The 21,123-nt window shown below is 33.8% G+C and overlaps 3 protein-coding genes across 3 annotated transcripts; 2 read left to right on the top strand and 1 right to left on the bottom strand.

The window, feature by feature from the left end:
* Positions 1-4,176: 4,176 nt before the first annotated feature.
* Positions 4,177-5,872, bottom strand: LOC124944832. The gene is made up of 3 exons (XM_047485179.1): positions 5,687-5,872; positions 5,087-5,617; positions 4,177-4,848 (listed from the first exon to the last, which is right to left on the bottom strand). The coding sequence occupies exons 1-3, from the start codon at positions 5,870-5,872 to the stop codon at positions 4,177-4,179; spliced, it is 1,389 nt and encodes a 462-aa protein (XP_047341135.1).
* A 4,244-nt stretch (positions 5,873-10,116) lies between these two features.
* On the top strand, positions 10,117-11,769 carry LOC124944689 (thylakoid lumenal 17.9 kDa protein, chloroplastic-like). Its single transcript, XM_047485016.1, has 4 exons — positions 10,117-10,453; positions 10,535-10,649; positions 10,756-10,825; positions 11,301-11,769. Exons 1-4 carry the CDS (start codon positions 10,152-10,154, stop codon positions 11,519-11,521), a joined length of 708 nt encoding a protein of 235 aa, XP_047340972.1. The 5' UTR covers positions 10,117-10,151; the 3' UTR covers positions 11,522-11,769.
* Positions 11,770-13,675: 1,906 nt separating this feature from the next.
* Positions 13,676-14,590, top strand: LOC124944831 (nuclear transcription factor Y subunit C-1-like). Its single transcript, XM_047485178.1, has one exon. The coding sequence runs from the start codon at positions 13,676-13,678 to the stop codon at positions 14,588-14,590; it is 915 nt and encodes a 304-aa protein (XP_047341134.1).
* The last annotated feature ends 6,533 nt before the right edge of the window (positions 14,591-21,123 follow it).

Genomic DNA, 21,123 nt, shown 5'->3' with positions numbered 1-21,123 from the left:
CTTAATAAAATAACCAAATTCATTGCTAGATTGAGACAATTTTCTATCTCTTTTAAATCGGTTAATTTACAATCCATATATGGAGGAAATTTACAACTATGAGATTGGTTAACTTCTTAAAGAGAATAATAAAGATCCAAAAGTTGTCAAATAAAAAATTTAGAAGCAAAATTTTGTAACTAGTAATATTATTGAAGGCTTGAAGCTATCTTATACTAAATCTAATGAGAAAGAAATACAATATCTAATGTGAGATAATTATATTCATTCTATGTGTTTTTCTTAACTTTCTAATTTAAATGTTTAATTCCGATTAAATTTTTTTAATATACTAAGACAAGATTTCTTTTATCCAACGAAATGATTACATGGATTTTCTATTTTGGGACATTTTGTAATGAAATGAATATAACTTAGTTTTTAAAAATATATATATATATATATATTTATTTATAAGAAACTGTAAAGAACATCAAATATAATGAAAACCTATTAAATCAAACCATGACAAGGGGAAATTTGATCAAATAACCTCAAAGATGAGGTTATTTGATCTGATGGTAAAGTGATAATTTTATTGCGCTCGTGGTGATTTTATTTTTTTTGGACGATTTTGCCCTTGTCGCGAAACGCTAAGTCACTTAGCGTTTCGCGAAGTGACGACATGTGAAATGTCCAAATTGCCCTTACTATTTAATATAACCTGGTGTACTTTTTTTTCCATTTTTTTCTTCTCCTTCTCTCTCTTCCCGCTCTTCTCCTCCTTCTCTCTAAACTCCGGCGACGGCGGCGGCGATCTCGTCGGAGAAGTTCGTTCGAAATCAACTATGAGCTCGACGACGTGCACGAGCACTGTTCCAATAGGTACGTCTATTTGAAGCATGTTTTATTGATGTTCGTTTTCTGAGATTGATTAGGGTTTACTTCCCGTTTCGCTAAGTGCCTAGCGATTCGCGAAGGACTTCTCGTTTCGCTAAGTGCCTTACGATTCGCGAAGGCCTTCCCGTTTCGCTAAGTTCATAGCGATTCGCGAAGTCTTAATTATCCGTCTCTTAATCAAATCATGTTTTTATATTGCAGCTGAAGTTTTCGTTTTCTATAATGGAGAGTGGAAACTTGATGCTGATGGAATACTGTTTTTTGATGCATCTTCAATCAAAACATTTGATCTACCCCAAAATACTCGTTATGCTGAATTACTTGATATACTCTACGATAGACTTAATCTCCAGATATCAGCATACGATTTAGTGCTCCAAGTGAAGTATGATATTCCGAATATCAGAAATCCAAAACCTGTTTTTATTGATAATGATGGGGATTTGAACACATATCTATCACGCTTGATTTTGGGTCGAACAGTGTCACCATTGTGTGTATCTGTAGTGGAGAAGTCAGCGTTTACTAAAGAAAAGATACCACTACTTACATACCCAACTCAAGAAAGTATACTACCACCACAACTTACTCAGAAATTTGTTCCACCTGTTGTACCCTTTGAATTCTTTGTTGAAAGTCAAAATGAAGCCGGAGAAACCTCTTTGCCTCACATCCCACTTACTCAGGACTTGCATGTTAATAGTGGTGAAAAAGCATCAATACCTATACATCCAAGTGCAAGAAGATCATCATTGGGTACACCAACTAGTGCAAGAAAGGCATCAAATGGTACACCAACAAGTGCAAGAAGATCATCAATGGGTACACCATCTAGTGCAAGACGATCTTCAATGGGTACACCATCGACAGACCCGACAGACACATCACCGCCAGACCCCACATTTGCGATGGCATTAACTAGTGAAACCGTATTGGAAGTTGGTTCGTTCTTTGAAAATAAAAAAGAACTTCAACTTGCTCTATATAAATATGCGATGGCCAATCATTTTGAATTCAAAGTGGAGAAGTCAAGAAAAAATCTTTGGGAACTCAAATGTTTGGATGAGACATGCAAGTGGAGTTTGCGGGCTGTGAAAGGTAAGTTTTCTGAGATGTTTGAGATCCGGACATTTGAGCATCAACACTCATGCTCAACTTTGTCGAGGCCGAAGAAAAAAATGCAAACACCAGCATGGGTTATTGGGCAGTGCGTGAAGAGCAAGTACATGGACCATCATCATAACCACTTGCCTAAGAAAATAATTGAAGACATGCAGACAACTTATGGGATATTTTTGACTTATAATAAGGCATGGAGGGCAAGGGAAAATGCTTTAATAGCGGTGCGAGGGACGGTAGAGGATTCTTATGGAATACTGCCATCATACCTTTACATGTTGGAGAAGTGTAATCCTGGTACCATAACCGACATACAGACAGACGAGCTCGATCACTTCAAGTATATGTTCATGTCCCTAGGCCTCTCAATTAGGGGTTTCAAATCCTTTTGCCGTCCTGTATTATGTGTTGATGCTAGTTTTCTTAAGCACAAGGTGGGTGGTCAATTATTGGTGGCTATTGCATTGGATGCGAATGAGCAACTATATCCTGTCGCATTCGGCGTTGTTGATTCAGAGAATAATAACTCCTGGACTTATTTCATGCAAAAACTGAGAGACGCAATTGGATTAGTTGATGATCTCGTCTTCGTATCCGACAGACACCCAAGCATCGCTAATGCCTTGTGTGCTGTTTTCCCAGAAGCAGACCACGGTGCGTGCACATATCACATAAAGATGAATATTGTGGCCAAATTCAAAAGTGATAAGTGTCATGCGGAGTTTGATTCGGCTTCAAGGGCATACACTGTCCACGAATTTAATCGTTGGTTTCAGAAAATCAAGGTTAAAGATCACCGGATTGCTGCCTATTTGGAAGAAATTGGGTTCCCAAGATGGAGTAGAGCATTTTTTCCCGGTAAGCGATACAATCAACTGACAAGCAATTATGCTGAGAGTTTCAATAGTCAGAGCAGGGAAGCCAGAAAGTATCCCATTTCAGAAATGGCTGAGTATTTAAGATTCACAATACAACAATGGTTTAACGATAGAAGAGAAAGAGCGTCTAATCACGAAGAAGTTTTATCTCCAAATTATGAGAAGGTGTTACGTGAGGGATTCGAGAAGGCCAGATTCTATACAGTCCAATCCCTTAACCGATTCGAGTTTTATGTGCATGACAATCAGTCCCATTTCAAAGTCAATTTGAAAGACATGAACTGCACTTGTAGAGTATTCGAAGTTTCGGGACTTCCTTGTACGCATGCAATGGCTGCTGCCCGTAGTCGGAATTTGGTTTCTTATGACTTCTGTTCAAGGTATTAATATCTAGCTCACGTGTTCATTCTGTTTAACCAATTAATAATTTTGTTGTGTTACACAGGTATTACACAACTGAGTGTTGGATAAATTCATATGCCGAGACATGTTATCCTCCCGGTGATGAAGAAAATTGGGATGTTCCCGAACATATCAAGCAACGTTCGTGTCTTAAACCAAATGTGAAGGTTAAGAAAGGCAGACCACAAACAAAGCGTAGGTCATCCCAGGGTGAGGTCCGTAAGATCCCGAGACGATGCAGCTCATGTGGTGGGCTTGGACATAATAGGGCAACATGCAAAGCAGTTATGCCTGCACCATCTACTGCACGAGCTTCATCATCTAAGCAGCATGACTCATCATCTAAGCAGCATGACTCATCATCTCAACAATATGAACCTTTAGCTTGATAGATACTATGTTGTAATATATGTTGTTAATTGAACTATGGTACTGGTATGTTGTTAATTCAGGTTTAATGTGTTAATTCAGGTTTAATGTTTATGTTGTATGTTCTAGTAGTAGTATATGAGTAGGGAAACGATGAGTATTAACTTATCGAAACGGGAGGAACTTAGCGAAACGGGAGGCACTTAGCGAAACGGGAGGCACTTAGCGAAACGAAAGGGACTTAGCGAATCGAAAAGTGCTAACTTAGCGAAACGGAAGGGACTTAGCGAATCGAAAAGTGCTAACTTAGCGAAACGAAGGGTACTTGGCGAAACGAAGAGTACTGGGCGAAACGAAGAGTACTTGGCGAAACGAAGGCTACTAACTTATCTTTTTTGTAGGTTGAAGGGTCAATTTACAATACATCAATTTACACAAAATAATTTACAATACATCATCCAACCACCAAAATATTCATCAAGGTTTACAATACATCAAAATAAGTTATCACTTTTACACAAAATAATGTTTAAGGTTCCATAATCTGATGGAATAACCTGACCGCCATCTTCTGCCTAAAAAACCCCATGTTTTCTGAGGTCACATTGTGCACGGGTTGATTAGCGGTCAAGTGTTCCATGTACATTAGCGTGAAGACCCCACAGTCCCCGCTCTCTGTTGCCCGTGGGACTTCTCCAACCTTAGCAGCAGCGGTTTTCACTTTGGGGTGTGGAAACCGTTTGTAAGTCATTGGTTGGATGGGGCCTTCGAAGTTGAAATTAGGATACTTTACCCTCTCACTGGGAGTGATTGTTTTGGCGAATATAATTGGAATCATGTCGCAGAAGGGTTTCAAATAAGGATCCAGATTCTTATAAAGATAGGCATCACAGTCGTACACTTCAATGCGGTACTTTTGAAGACGTGCTACACACAAAATCCAGTGTTTCTGGTTAATGTTCACTGGCATGTAGACATCGTCAATTGTTGACCATTCTGGCATATATCTATGTGGTGCGCCCATATAATAGTCTTTGAATTCGTCGACTGGAAATTTGGCAGGATCCTTAATAAAATCCCTGTGCAGTCGCCTGATTCTATCCGACAATACGCAATCCCCAATTGCCGCATGTGTATTTTTATATGTCTTGGGATAGCAGGAAATCCTTTTCCGCAGAAGATGGCAGAATGCATCGATTTCCTGCACAATGGGAGAATACAACATTCATTGAGTACATATCAAACAACATTGACTAAGTAAGTACTTTGCGAAACGAAGAGTACTTTGCGAAACGAAGAGTACTTTGCGAAACGAAGGGTACTTTGCGAAACGAAGAGTACTTTGCGAAACGAAGAGTACTTTGCGAAACGAAGAGTACTTTGCGAAACGAAGAGTACTTTGCGAAACGAAGATTAATGAATTGATTTGAACGACTTACCTCGTCTTCAATCCATGTAAGCCTTGTTACAACTCTAACCAACACTTCCTTCTTTGCTTGAACCGTATGTAAATCCGTTGTCGAATTATCGGTTTTTGGATCATCCAACCACGCCTTTACTTTATGAAGTAGCTCATCATCAAATTTTTGAAGGTGATTCACTTTCATAGGATCCTTTGTCTTGGGCATTTTTGACAAGGAAGGGTTGGTGTACGAGTCATCTTTTTTCGGCTTCCTCACTCTCCTCCCATAATTTCCTTTAGGAGGAGTATTGTATAACTGGAAATCGTCATTGTCATCATTGTCATCATTTGCCTTCACATCCCCCACAGTCTTCTCATCCTTCACCTTCACTTTCAAATCCTTCAGTTTCAGATCAACCTCCACATCATCCACCCTAGCCACACCATCCAGCTTCTCACCGTCCTCCAATTTAGCCTCAACCTCTATCTTTACGTCCTCCACCTTCGCATCCTCCACCTTCTCATCATCATCTACCTTCTCATCGTTGTCTTTTCTTTCATCCTCCACCTTCTCTTCATCATCGACCTTCTCATCGTTCTCCACCTTATCCTCATCCATCTTTTCATCATCATCCACCTTCTCATCGGTCTCCACCTTCTGTTCATCATCCACCTTCTCATCGGTCTCCACCTTCTGTGCGTCCTCCACCTTCTCAACGTCCTCTTTTTTTTCATCCTCCACCTTCTCATTGTCCTCCATTACATCGTCTTTCCCATCAGTCCCATCATTCACCTTCTCATCATCCCCCACAGTCTCCTGCATCGCTATCATCTCCTACAAAATAGACAAAATTCACACTTAGCGAATCGACAACAAATAATTTGCGAAACGGAAACTACTTTGCGAAACGAAAAATACTAACTTAGCGAAACGGAAACTACTTTGCGAAACGAAAAATACTAACTTAGCGAAACGGAAACTACTTTGCGAAACGAAAAATACTAACTTAGCGAAACGGAAACTACTTTGCGAAACGAAAAGTTCGCAGAATACCTCTTTCTTCTCCTCCTCCTGTTCAACCTTGCTCTTCTCAACTTCGACATCCTTCTTAGAATCCTTAACCTGCAAAATATGTACTGGTTAGATCAGATATGTACTTGGCGAAATAAAATGTAAAGTGCAAAATTCAATATCTCCATACCTCAGTAGTCTTTTCCTCTTCAACCTTCGCAGCCTTCTTAGAATCCTTCTTCTTACTCTTCTTCTTCTTTATATTATCCTCCATATCATCTAATCTGGTTAATAATATGGACATCCTTTTGTTGGATTTTTCTAACAACTGTGTGGACATATTAAAAACCATCTTCTTGAACGACTCAACGTGAGTTTGTTGAGTTTCTTGGATTGTGATTTTTAGCTCTTTGATGAGCTCTGTTTTCATCTTTTTCATCTCCTCTTTCAACTCTATTTTCAGCTCCTCCTTCATCTCATTAAAATCACATCCAACAGTAGAAGGTGTGTCAGCCCGAGGAGAAGGTGTGTCAGCCCGAAGACTTGAGGTCGCGGATGGGGGAGTAAGAATGCGGGCCGGAATCGATTCATAAGCAAGCTTCTTCTTCAAGTTGGCTGCTTCTTTAAGAGTAGCATCAGCCTTTCTCTTCCTCGTGGCAGGTTTGGGGGGAATCGGAGTAACTTCTTCATCTTCACTTTCATCATCTTCATCAAAATCATCTTTTATTACCTTCCCATCAGTAAATCCCTCAAAAAAATCATCAGCTGTCTCGTCGATTTGCTCAAATACATCACCACTGTATAACCTCTTCTCCATGGAGGACTCTTCCATCTCAGTCACATCCGTGGTCTCTAGGGCAGTCTTTACCTCCATCGATGTGTTTTTCCTGTTGGAATGATAGAGTAACAACCTTGGGCGTAGAGGGTCATTAATCTGATTCCTTCTGGCGAATTTAGGGATAAAGCTTTCGATGACCTCATACGTCCACACTTGAAGTGCCAATGCGAACCCATAGATGTTATATGCAAAAGGAGCATAAGGTTGTTCAGCCTTCTCCTTCTTGTCAAAAAATGAGGTACAGAGATGTTTCATGTTCTTGTTTAAACCCTTGAGGGTGGCTATAAAGGTGACCTTACCCCATGGATATTTGAGGAAAGTGTCCTTGTCTTCCACCATGTTGAGTATTTTTGGAAATATAACTCTTTTTGGGTCAAATGTGAATAGGTACTGGCAAATCAGTACTACCAGCCCCATCTTGAATGCATCTTCCTTGTCTTTGCATTTGAAAAAAGCCTTCTCGAAGTCGCACATTTTCACACTCATGCTCCCTTTAAAGTATTTAACCGAGAGAGGTGGACAACAACGCAATTTTTCTTGGTCCAACTCAGGATAAACGCCGAAACATAGGCCGGTAACTAACGCATACTCCTTCATACCAAATACAAGCTTTTGCCCATTCACCATGAAAGTTATCTCCTTGGAGTTTGAGCTTAACCTCCTCATCAACATTTGATGTACAATACTTCCTGAGAACTGCAAGAGGGGGGCTGTGAATAATGATCTGAACTGGGTATTGTACACACTCTCCAGAAGATCCATTTCCTCGAACTTATTCACAATCTTCTTCAGGGTGAGGGCACTTTTCCACGAAATCCGACCGGGAAACTCAGTAACAGTTGTTTCTGCCATCTACAAAAGGAAACAACATCATCAAAAATGTTAGAACAAACACATACAAACGTAAGAACTTAGCGAATCGGGAGGAACCTATCGAATCGCTAAGTGCCTCCCGATTCGCTAAGTACTTCGCGAATCGGGAGGCACTTAGCGAATCGCTAGGCACTTAGCGAATCGGGAGGAAGATAGCGAATCGAGAGGTACCGAGCGAAACCGTTAACTGAACATAAGACAGCATTACCGAATCGGAAACAATACGAAACTAATCAGAAACAAACAATAAACTTAACATGCAAAAACCCTAAACAAAAAATCTGAAACAAACACTTAAACTTAACATGCAAAGACCAAAATCCATAAGCAAAAAACCAGAAAATGATCGACCACAACTAGGTATTTAGCGAATCGCTAGGTCCTTACCGAATCGGAAGGTACTTACCGAATCGGAAGGTACCTCGCGAAACCCTGATGAAACCCTAATGGCAACAAAAATATACTGAACAGAAACCCTACTGGCAAAAAAATATATACTCAACATTACACTAACATGCAAAAACCACCAATGAACAAAAAAGCAGAAAATGATAATGAACTAACCTTAATGACGAACGAGAAGAAAGCAGAAATGATCGGGCTTGACAAGATTCAGTGAAGAGAAAATGGGTTAGAGAGAGAGAGTCGGGCGGTTGAAATGAAATGTTCTGAATTTTTTGAATATATAAGGTCTAGCGCGTGTGAGTACGCGCGTCTCTTCAACTTCCGTAGCGAGTCGGGAGGCACTTAGCGAATCGGGAGGCACTTAGCGAATCGGGAGGCACTTAGCGAAACGGGAGGCACTTAGCGAATCGGAGGGACTTAGCGAATCGGGAGGGACTTAGCGAATCGGGAGGGACTTAGCGAATCGGGAGGGACTTAGCGAATCGGGAGGGACTTAACGAATCGAGAGGTCAACGAGCTCCAGCTAAGAGAAGATGGTTTGAATACGTTTTCGCTACTATATTTTAATAACGAAATCGAATTCAAACCATTCTCCTAGCTGGAGCTCGTAGTACTTAGCGAATCGTCAAGTACAAAATTTTTTATTGGTTTCATAGGTAATCTATCTCGTTTGACAAGGTATCAACAACAAAGTCATGGTTTTGAAAAGAACATGTGTTAGCAAAACAAACCCTATAATTTTACATGGAAACATTTAGATTCTTCAGAAAAAATCTTTGAAGAAGCGATCGTTGAACTCCAGATAAGAGAAAATTGTTTGAAATTTATTTCTTTAGCTTAACGACTAACGAAATCAAAGTCAGCCAATCTTTGCTTATCTGGAGGTCAATGATAGATTCTTCAAAGGCATTTTCTGAAGAATCTAAATGTTTCCAATGTAAAATTAGAAAGTTTGTTTTGTTAACACATGTTCTCTTCATAACCATGAAGTGATGTAAATACCTTGTCAAATGAAGTTCATGATTAACTATAAATAACAAAAAATCTTGATACTTAGCGAATCGCTAGGTATACTTTGCGAAACGGTAAGTCCGTAGCGAAACGGAAAGTCCGTAGCGAAACGGAAAGTCCGTAGCGAAACGGTAAGCAGATCTGAAACGGAAACACATACGCTCTTATCAGACAGATTTTCTGCAAATATGAACAGACAACAAATAATAACCTAACGAAATGCTCAATGAACCAATATGAACCATATAAGAAATAAGAATCAACCAAAACGGAGAAAATGATGGACATAAAGAAATATGAAAAAGTTTTTGAAATGAAGAAAATGTAAACAAGAACATAACTGTTAGAATGAAGATCTACCTCGACGCCGTTCAAATAGTTAGAATCGGAGAACTCACATAAACCCTAGTATAAGAAACCTGCATGCAAAATAGATCTAGGGTTAGAAATCGACAATAGATAAACATAAATGAATTAGTTAGGTTAGAAGAGCTCTGATCGGGTTTGATTTGTATGGATATTGGAGGAAACGGAGATGTCGTCGCCGCCGGCCGCCGTCGTCGCCGGCCACCGTGAGTGAAGGAGAGTATTGGAGGAAGAGAGAGAAAAAAATTTAGTGAAATGAAATTATTTGGGTATTTATACAAACCTCTAATCCACTTCGCGAAACGCTAAGTGACTTAGCGTTTCGCGACAAGGGCAAAATCGTATAAAAAAAATTAGAACACCACGAGCGCAAAAAAAATTATAAAATTCCACCAGGTCAAATAAACACGTTTGCAAGGTCATCTCGTCAAATTTCCCATGACCAGCCTCATTTTGATACAAAATTTAAGCAAAATAAACTAAGAATTTCTCTTATTTTTATAAAAATAAATACTGAAAACAACTTCAACACCACATGTTTGGTCATGTACCATGTATGTAAACAAAAGGAGAGAAAAAAAAGAAAAGAAAAAAATCATGACTTGCATTCATCTCCTCCTCTTTCCTCCTCTCACCCAAACCAAAATAGTGAAGCGGTTCTCATTCACAAGAAACTCCAAATCTATCCAACCAAATTCAATATCTTCTTCTTCTTCCCAAAAACTATCAAACCCTCAAACCACCTTCTTCTCCGATTTAATCCCATTTGCATTAACAGCTCTCATAACCCTAATTTCTCCATTACCCTCCTATGCAATTCCTTCTCTCAAATCCTCTCCTCTTTTACCCACCACTCCATTCTCACAGTCCAAGAACTTACCCACTGGTTTGGAAGATGGGTAATTTCTCTTTTCATCACTTCCCTTTAATAATTTGTAGATGATTAATGAAAAAGTTGTGAAATTTCTGTTTTATTTCAGGAAAATCAGGCCCTGTCCTTCTGTTAATCCGGGTTGTATTTCCACTAATCCGAAATCTTCTTCCTTTGCATTTCCATGGGAAATTCCACAAGGTTCCATAGACAATGCTATTCAGGTTGAAAATTCATTTTTATTTATTTCTTTTGAGATCTTGGATTCTTGATATGTAAATGTATGATGAAACTATCACCAGTACTTTGATTATTTCTTTTGAGTTTCAGAAATTGGAAGAAGCCATTTTGAAGACACAGAAAAATGCAAAGATTATGGTTAGGGAAGACATGACTGATGGTAATTTGTGACACTCAATTTGGAAACATATGATTCATACATTTTTGACTATATATGTCTAATGTTTCAAATGAGATCAATTTTGATCAACTTCTTGATTTATAGTAGCATTCAATATTAATGATTTTTTTTTTTTAATTATGTTTCTATGATTACAAATTATTTTATAAATAATTAAATAAAATATATATTCAAATTGAAGAGAATCTTGGTTTGAATTTCAATTAAAGTTGTTTAAATGAATAGAGTATAGTTATATTCAAATTGAAGAGCTAAGTTCTTAAAATAAAAACGATATCAAATGTATGAATATATGTATAATTAAGTGTGTGATAGAAATGATCTTATTCTAAATCAATTTTTGAATGAGATACTTAAGAAGGATTCAAACATTGGCTTAAGATGTTTTCAAACAATTTTTTTTAAATATAGTTCATTTTGTTAAGTGTAAATGACTAGTTTAATGATTGATCAGGTCACTATTTGCAAGCAGAGATTGATAGTGGATTTGGACGTGACGTTGTGGAATTTTTGGTGAAAGGAGACGTAGTTTTGTATCGTTGTATGGCCACAAAAGTTACATATGTTTACCCATTCACCACCGCTTTAGGGGATTCCAAGGGCCAAGAAGAAAGATTAAAGAAGATCAATGAGTATTTGGGTTGGTTATCACCCGATTTTGATCTCGGTGAGTAGATAGGCCAATTCATTCATGTTTGTTTGTAATCTTCTTAAGCTAGTCCAACTCAAAATGGTGGTTGGTTTAGTCTGAGGTATGATGTCAAACCATATGTTTAGTGACTTAAAATAGTTCTTGAACACAAAGTCACAAACAAACACATTAATTACTTTTGTATATTGGTTTTGCCCATTCAAGGATAAGGCAATATTAAGAACCCATGGTACCTTTTTGATTTAGATGAAAATATGGTTATTTTTTAACCCCTTGTTTAACTTGTAGTTTGACATAATTTAGTGTCAATTTCATTCAAGAATATTGCAATTTTAAGAGCCCATAATACCTTTTTAATTTGAATGAAAATGTGGTCATTTTTTTTACTCATTGCTTAACTTGTAGTTTGACTTAATTTAATGTTAATTTCTTTAAAAATTTCCATAAATTAAATTTAAATTAATTTGTTTATTATTTTACAATTTGAGAAAAAAAAGCTTATAAAATTAATTTGGTCTATAGTTATTTTTAATCATTACTTGTGATTTTTTTTTTTTTCTGTATTGAGTATTTTTATTTTTTATTAATTCAAATTTAATTCAATTAGGAGTTAAATATATAAAAAAATAATTAATAAAATTTATACAAACAATTAATTGATAATTTTTATATCAAATTGTAAAAATAATTTACAAAACTAAACTACAAATCAAATGAACTTACAAAATAAATTTTAAAATACAATACTAATATATTGAGCATAATAAAATTATTTAATAAAAAAATAGCATTATTGAATTGTCCCCATCACGGTTTTAATTTGTATTTTCAGAAAAAGAGAAATGGAAATTTACCGGGAACAGGAACAGTGTGCGTTCTGATCAAGGTATCATCAGACACAGCTGTCATCTTTGGGCAAGGATTCTCTTTTTATTAACCGAAATTGTTTTTTTTTTTTAATTTTAAATAAAAAAAACTTTGTTTAACTTTTTCATGACATTTATGATAGTCAGTAAATGTCAAATATTAAAAGCTTACGACTTGTTTGGCTAAGTTATGTTACATGGATTCATAATTTTTCAGGACGGATTGATTTGGAAAAGATGTTAAGTTTAAAGAGAAAAAAAATAAAATTAAAACAATTAATATAATCAATATTTTTCAACATTTTTAAAATTTATAGAATAAAATAAAATACATTACTTTTTATTTTTAAATAGAATATTTGCTTAATTTTTTCTTTTTTGTATACATCAGATATAAAAATTATATTTTAGATAAGAGTCTAAATTATTTTAAAAAATTAATGTGATCTCTTGTAGGTGACATATAAGTTGAAATTGGATAATGAAAGGTGTCACAACACAAATAATACTATTAAAGACAAGATATATATAATATAATGAATAAATTTAATTTAAAATGTATTAAATTTTTAGGTTTTATCGTATAATTTAAAATGTCATTCAATTATACTAAAATCAATTAAGTAAAAAACTAAAAACAAAATTTGATGAATAAGTAGGCAACAAAACATACCAATGAACCGTGCCAAAAATTATAAATGTGAATAGTATCTACAACACAAATAAAATGATGCATCGTGTTTGTTTAGACACGAAAAATGTTTTAGACTCAAATCGATTATAATAATATAATTTTATTGTTAATGTGAAAATCATATTATTATTAAATGTGTATGTAGTATGTATGTTTTGACTTATTTTAAAAATACATTAATTATTTTATTTGTGTCAAAAAATGTCCCATATTTCGACTTAAAAAATGAGTTTCAAACTTATTTTATTTTAAAAAGTAGTCTCCAATTCTTGCCCTAGTTTATTAATAAACTGGTTAACCTATATGGATGGAAATTCGTGTTTCTCTAATAAAAAAATAAAATAAAATAATATTTAAATTAAATTTCATTATTTAAAAAATATATAAATATATAAATTAACAATTATATAAAAATATTATTTTATTAATTATAAATATAAGGTGGGCCTCCCTACCTGTATCATTTATCTCAACCCCTCTATTCCGACCTAATTTTTTCGAAAAAGAACAAAAAGAAATTAAAAATAATTAAATTTGTTCTGGTTTTCTATATAACACCACCTTCATAGGGAACATCAAATCCACAATCATCTTCCCTATTCTACAATTTCCTACCAATGGAGAATAACCAGCAGCTCAACCAGCTCAACCAGCAGCTCAACCAGCACCACCAGCAACAACAACACCAGCCACAGCAACAGCACCACCAGCCATCGCAGCACCACCACCACCCGCCACCGCAGACCGGAATGCCTCCTCCTCCTCCTCCTCCTCTGCCATATCCAACCCGCAACCCTTACCACCACCTTCTTCAGCATCAACGACAACAACTTCAGCGTTTCTGGAACCTCCAGAGGCAAGAAATCGAACAAACTACCGACTTCAAAACCCACCAACTTCCCTTAGCCCGAATCAAGAAGATCATGAAAGCTGATGAAGATGTTCGAATGATATCGGCTGACGCACCTATTCTGTTCTCCAAAGCATGTGAGATGTTCATCCTTGAACTAACTTATCGATCCTGGCTGCATGCAGAGGAAAACAAACGTCGTACTCTTCAAAAGAACGACATTTCTGCTGCGATTTCTCGCTCTGACATCTTCGATTTCCTTGTTGACATTGTTCCTCGTGAAGAGAACAGGGATGATGGTACTCATGGGATTGGAGGGATTATGAGCGCTGCTGGGGCTAGTAGCAGCAGCGTTCCTTATTACTACCCTCATATGGGTCAAGACCAGCAGCCGCAAACTAGTGTTATGATGGGACGTTCTTCAATGCCCACAATGCAGACCCTACCCCCATTGCCCCCAATGCCCCCAATGCAGACCCCAATGCAGACAATGCCAACAATGCCGACCATGCCTATGGTCGATCCGGGGATGTATGCTCAGCTGCCGTCGCAGGCATGGCAGTCGGTTTGGCAGACAGGGGTCGATGATGGCCCGTATGAAGATTGTGGGAATATGGGACCGGATCTCGATGATGGTCATGGAGATGGACATGCGTATGTTTACTCTTTCTCTTTACTTTAAATTTGGTCATGAAATTATTAGATCTTTAGATAGTGTTTGTAGATCTATGCATGCATCCATTTATTCTCTTATTTCTTGTATTTTGTGTCAAAGAGTTCAAGTTTTCACATTTTAGTTTCTTTTGATAGCTCAACTTTTTCATTTTAGATTTCATTTGACATTGAGCTTAAGATCTAGAATGTGATCTAGTCAAAACACTAATTTGTGATTAAGTTTAAAATCCAACTAAAAGTTAAACCTTTGAATATGATAGATCTACAACCAAATCAAATATTTAGGATAATTCTCACTTTCAAAATTAACTTACTAGTTTCTTTATGAACATTATTGGACAATTTTTTCATATGGGGTTTATATCAATATTTCAATTTTATGTGTTTTACAAATGAGTTTTTTCTTTAAACATCTTCAACCACCTTAAAAGATCTAGTCTTGTTTTATCACATTTGAAATACATCTTTCTCTAATTTATTCGTTTCTACTTTCTTTTTAATTCGGTTGGGGATTGAATTAGTGTCATTATTATGAAAGTCGGTTGGAGAATTGAATTAGTGTCATTATTATGAAATTGATTTAATACTTTACATTCATTTATGATTCATACAAAGACAACATATATAGATTTATTCAACCCATTAATACAATTAGTTTGATTATGGTATAATAGATTATTTTAATGAAATATAAAAAAGGTTATCAAACAAAGACCTAACACAACCCCTGCATATCGAACTACATTGGAATTGAGTTTATTCTAATGTTTGAGCATATATTTACGTCGGTTCCTTATCATTTTTTTGCAGCTAAAATCGACTGTCTCTTCTGTGAATCTGTGATGCAATAAAAGGAGGAGGGGATGGTAAGTTGAATTACTGGTCCAGTGAAATTGGTTGTTTGTTTTAATTTAATGAAAACTCTTTTCGGAATGTTTGTTTTTATTTTAAAAAACTTGTGAACACTTGGTTCAGAATCCAAGTAGTTGTTTGTATCACTATGATGTGTATCATGGTATTTCACTTTGGTTTTTCTATTAATCTCTTTTGCAGGTGATCATATCCTTTTTGGGATTTCTTATAATTTTTATAATTAATTAATTTAGTTGAGATATTAGGGTTAGGATGAACTTAGGTTAGGTGACCCATAAGCATAGCTAAATCCGAAGTTTGGAGTACTAGTAAAAAAAAATCTTACTTATTATTTAACTTGCATGTTATATTGAAAATATATAATAATTTAAGTTAGTTAATTAAATATTTTTTATTACAATAATAAACTAATAAGTACAAGATTGCAGGTTCAACCCTGGTATAAAGCAGTCAAAGATAACCTAAGAGAGGTTGAGGCCTATACCGCTATCTAAATGCCTCACCATAGGTCCAACCCTTATAGATGTAGCTGTATAATAGGATGTGCCTAGTTTGTTTTATACCTAAATTGTTTAAATGAACCATTATTATTTAGTTTATTTATATTTACACATAAGTTTAATACAAACTTCAATACATTAAAAAAAATAGTAAACAAAATTATTAAACTGTTTACATTAACCATTATATTATTTCACTTTGGTTTTTTCTATTAATCTCTTTTGCAGTTGATCATATCTTTTTTGGGATTGCTTATAATTTTTATAATTAATTAATTTAGTTGAAATATTAGGGTTAAGATGAACTTAGGTTAGGTGACCCATAGGCATAGCTAGATCCGAAGTTTGGAGTACTAGTAAAAAAAAAATCTTACTTATTATTTAACTTGCATGTTATATTGAAAATATATAATAATTTTAGTTAGTTAATTAAATATTTTTTTATTACAATAATAAACTAATAAGTACAAGGTTGCAGGTTCAACCCTGGTATAAAGCAGTCAAAGATGACCTAAGAGAGGTTGAGGCCTATACCGCTATCTAAATGCCTCACCATAGGTTCAACCCTTATAGATGTAGATGTATAATAGGATGTGCCTAGTTTGTTTTATACCTAAATTGTTTAAATTAACCATTATTATTTAGTTTATTTATATTTACACATAAAATTAATACAAACTTCAATACATTAAAAAAAATAGTAAACAAAATTATTAAACTGTTTACATTAACCATTATATTACATTTGGGTAATTGGGTGGTAGGTCAACTGGTATTAAAATATTTTAAATGAAAATTTTAATTTAAAATATATATTAAGTATTTTAGGTTTTAAGGTATAATTTTAAAACATAGTAAACAATTATATTTAATATGTTTCACAGCCGAATGTGTGAAACATTATAAACCTGATTAATAGGGACGACATTACACGAATGACCAATATCGTAACGTGCCTTAAACATGAATGAGTAATGTTGTGTCGATATATATGCCCAATTATAATGATATATTGCAATCACTCATATTTATTAATATTTTGAGTAATTTTAATTAAGAGTATAATGATAATTTTTATTTGAAATTGAATAATGTTGTGCCGGTATATATGTCCAATTATAATGATATATTGCAATCACTCATATTTATTAATATTTTGAGTATTTTAATTAAGAATATAATGATAATTTTCATTCAAAATTAAATTCAAAAAAAATGAGATACCACTCTATTTAAAAAAAAGAAATTGAAAGTAAATTGAAAGTAATATAAACGTTTAGGAGTTACTTAGTAAGAGAAAGAGCTTAAAAAAAACAAAATAATGGAACTTGAATTATCATAATCGAAATTTAAATGGTAAAATAATATTTAGATTTATTTCAAATAGGCAGGAATATGTTACATCATGAGAGCCAATGAAATGCTATCAAATTGTTAAGGATTGGGTGACATGGCCTTCTCTAAGCTTTTAGAGTTGCTGATTTATGATTTTAGTGTTTTTTAAAATATATTTATAATGTTTTTGTGATATTTTTTTTTTGTATTTTTTTTTAAATTTAAATGTGTTTCATTTATATCATATTAAATTTATTTTAATTTTTTTTTTCAACATTACTTTTGATAGTGCTTAATTTGATAGACATTTATCTTTAAAATTTCAAAATTTTACAATAATATGTGGGAAGATAGAAATATTGTCAATTTAACTTGGATCTTACATTTTTATATAATTGATTGAAGAATATTAATTGAATAACATAACTATTTAGAAGAATTTTGAATATATAAAAAAAATTAATAAACATAATAAAAAATATCAATAAACAAAAAACTTATAACCCATATTTTTTATTTTATTTTAACTATTATGTTCAAATGCATTACCAAATTTCAATTTAAATCTTAATAAACTAAGGCAAATTATTTGGAATGAGATTATTTAAAAATTTTGTTTGATATGAAAATATGAAAGGTTGAGTTACTTGTTAAAATATTTGGGATATTAATATTTAATAAAAAGAATTCAAGATAGTTAAAATCGTTGGACATTTATATAATCAAAAGTTTACATAAAATTTGTATGAGTTTTATCTAAAAATATATTAATATTATTTTAATATAAAATTATTAAAAAAAAATAACACTAATCATAATTATAAAATCGTTAAACTAATATTTTATGTTTATAGCAAATTTAATTCTTTAAAAAAAACTAATTAGAAAGATAGGTGAGAGAATATTCAAATAACCCCCATCAAATAACCTATACTGTCTTCTCAGAATAGTTCAAATCATAGCCTATAACTTAAATCTATAACTTAAATCTGAGCTTTAGATTTCTCTATTTATAAGAAACCCAAATTGAATCAAAGGTGACTACCGCAAAGAAAACCCTGTGAAGAAGACCATTGCAAAAAATACAGCTACCGCGAACAAGACGATCGCAAAGAAGACAAACACCGCGAACAAGACGTTAACAATTATTATTTTTAAACTCAACTATAATGTCTAAACAGTAATGTTATTTTTAAGCTAAACTTAGTTTGTAATGTCTGAATTGTAATATTATTTTCAAACTAAATTTAATTTGTAATGTCTGAACTATAATGTTATTTTTAAATTGAACTAGATTGTCTAAATTATAATATTATTTTGAAAATTGAACTGTAATGTCTGATAAATTAAAATATAATGTCATTTGAACTTTACTGTCATTATAATTGAACTGTAACATCTTATAATCTCAATTGTAACGTAATGTCATTTAAATTGAAATGTAATTTCTTATAAACTGAAATATAATTTCTTAAAAACTGAAATGTATTGTGTTTTAAAACTAAAATGTAAATTCATATAAACTGAAATGTGATTTTTTATAAATTGAACTATAATGTCTGATAAATTAAAATGTAATGTCACTTAAATTGAACTGTAATGTCATCTAGCCTCAAGTGTAACGTCATTTAAACTGAACGGTAATGTCATTTAGCATGAAAGTAACATCATTTAAACTGAATTGTAACGTTTTTTAAAACTGAACTGTAATATGTTTTTAAATTGAAATTTAGTTTCTTATAAACTGAAATGAAAAGTTTTATAAACTGAAATGTAAATTCTTATAAACTTATAACTCTTGGTAAAACTCTTTTTCGATTCCGTGGCAAGCTCGAGGTTCGAGAATTTCAACCTCGGTCAGGAATGTTTTTAAAATAAAACATTATTTTAAAAGATTTTAAATAATTCCCGACAACTTTTAAAATTAATTATAAAAAATAATTAATTTTGGGTTCAAGTTTAAATAATCCGGGGATTTGCTGTAATCAAATTACAATTTGATTTTTTAGAAATTCGTTGTTTAAATTAATTTAAAAGATTATTTATTTGAAACAAAGTCGTCAATTGATTTTTGGAAAAATCAATAAAAATGGCATACACGTACAACGTATTTTTAGTTAGAGTTTTCTTTTAGTTCGTAGATTGGTGATACTCGGGAAAAGGGCTTACGCGCTTCATTCTCCGTACCCGTTTTGAAAATGGTCTCTAATTATAAATTTGACTTTTGAAAATCGCTTGTCTAACATTTATTTTTACAAATTATTCTTCCGATTCTAAGCATGCATAAGATTTGTGTGTTATTTTAAAAAATTATAACAACAATTATTTAAATATTTTTACATGTTATTGATGATAACTTAGGGAGGAAAGTACATGAAGAACATCAATTTAAAATCCATTAGGGTTTAAAAATAAATCATATATGAGCCTGTCAAAATATTTTTATGGAAATATCCCAAAATTATTTTGATGTCATTTTCTATTTTTTCTAGATTTTTAGAAAATAGTTTAGGTTCCAAAATTATAAAAATAATTTTGGAATTTTAAAAGGGGAACCAAACAGGACTCAGGACACCGTGTTCTAGGTCCTGAGTTCATTTTATCGGTCGGGGGCTAAGATCCCTCGGTCGGGGGTTAAGATCCTCGGTCGGACATCTCGGTCCTAGATGAAAAGCTTCGGTCTGGGTGCTAAGAATTCTTGGTCATGGGCTAGAATTCTCGGTGGAGTGCTAGAATTCTCGGTTGGACCTCTTAGTCCTTGGTGAAAGTCATTGGTCCTGGGTTCGGGAGTTCTCATTTGAGTACGAGACTCCTTAGTCATAGGTCTAACTTCGATCAGACGTAAAAATCCTCGGTCGGATCTCTCGGTCCTAGGTGAAGAACAACAGTCGGACTTCTCGATCCTCAATGAAGAACATCGGTCGAACCTCTCGGTCGGACCTCTTGGTCCTAGGTTAAATTTCTTGGTCGGACCTACTGGTCCTTAAGAACATCAAAATTGAAGGTTTTGCAATTTTGACAGGAGCTTGGAATCTTCGATCCAAGGGCCTGGGTAGCTTCACAAAGCTCCCAAGAACATTTAGAACATCATCCCAATATATCAATTGACCTGGATGGTGATCAATTTGTTCAAAACAGTTTTAGTCAAAATTTTGGTTTTTGGTTTTGAAGTTGTTTTGAAGTGTAAGGAGCTAGTCAATAGCTTCCTTATACTTCATACACTTGATTGATACCAAAACAAGAATAATGACTATTCGTTTGGAGCAATTCAAGAACTTAAAATTTTCAATTATTTTGAAAATTTTGATATTGATCAAACATGATCGGGATGGATCAAACATGATTCAAATAGTTGTCCAACGTCTTTTGAAACATGATGGGAAGATTTTGAGATGTTGTTCTTTAGGATTAGCCCAAGAACAACAAACCCAATTTTGGATTTTTTAAAATTCAAATTTGAGTTTTTTTTTGTTTAAGGTTGATTGATTGATTCTAACGTAAATAGTAAACTTAAAAATGATCCTATAATCGATTTTCAATACTAAAATTCAATAACTAGACAGTATACAAACTTATGAAAATTGAAATATAAAAATTTCAATTTCAAACTGAAAATACGAATTAAAGGATGATTGGAAGCATTTCAAGGATTGAAGAACACTCCTTAGACCTTAGAGAAGCATTTGGGATGCCTGGATCCAAGCTTTAGAGCCTTATGCAAAGATTCCGAAAATTACAAAGAATTTTTATGGAGGATTTCAATTTTTTTTAATTTGAAGATGGAGAGTGGATCTCTTGGTTTCGGAATTATTGAGAGAGGCTATTTATAGTC

Source organism: Impatiens glandulifera, chromosome 7, assembly GCF_907164915.1.
Source record: "Impatiens glandulifera chromosome 7, dImpGla2.1, whole genome shotgun sequence".
NCBI lineage: Eukaryota > Viridiplantae > Streptophyta > Magnoliopsida > Ericales > Balsaminaceae > Impatiens > Impatiens glandulifera.
This window is presented reverse-complemented; position numbering and strand designations above follow the sequence as displayed.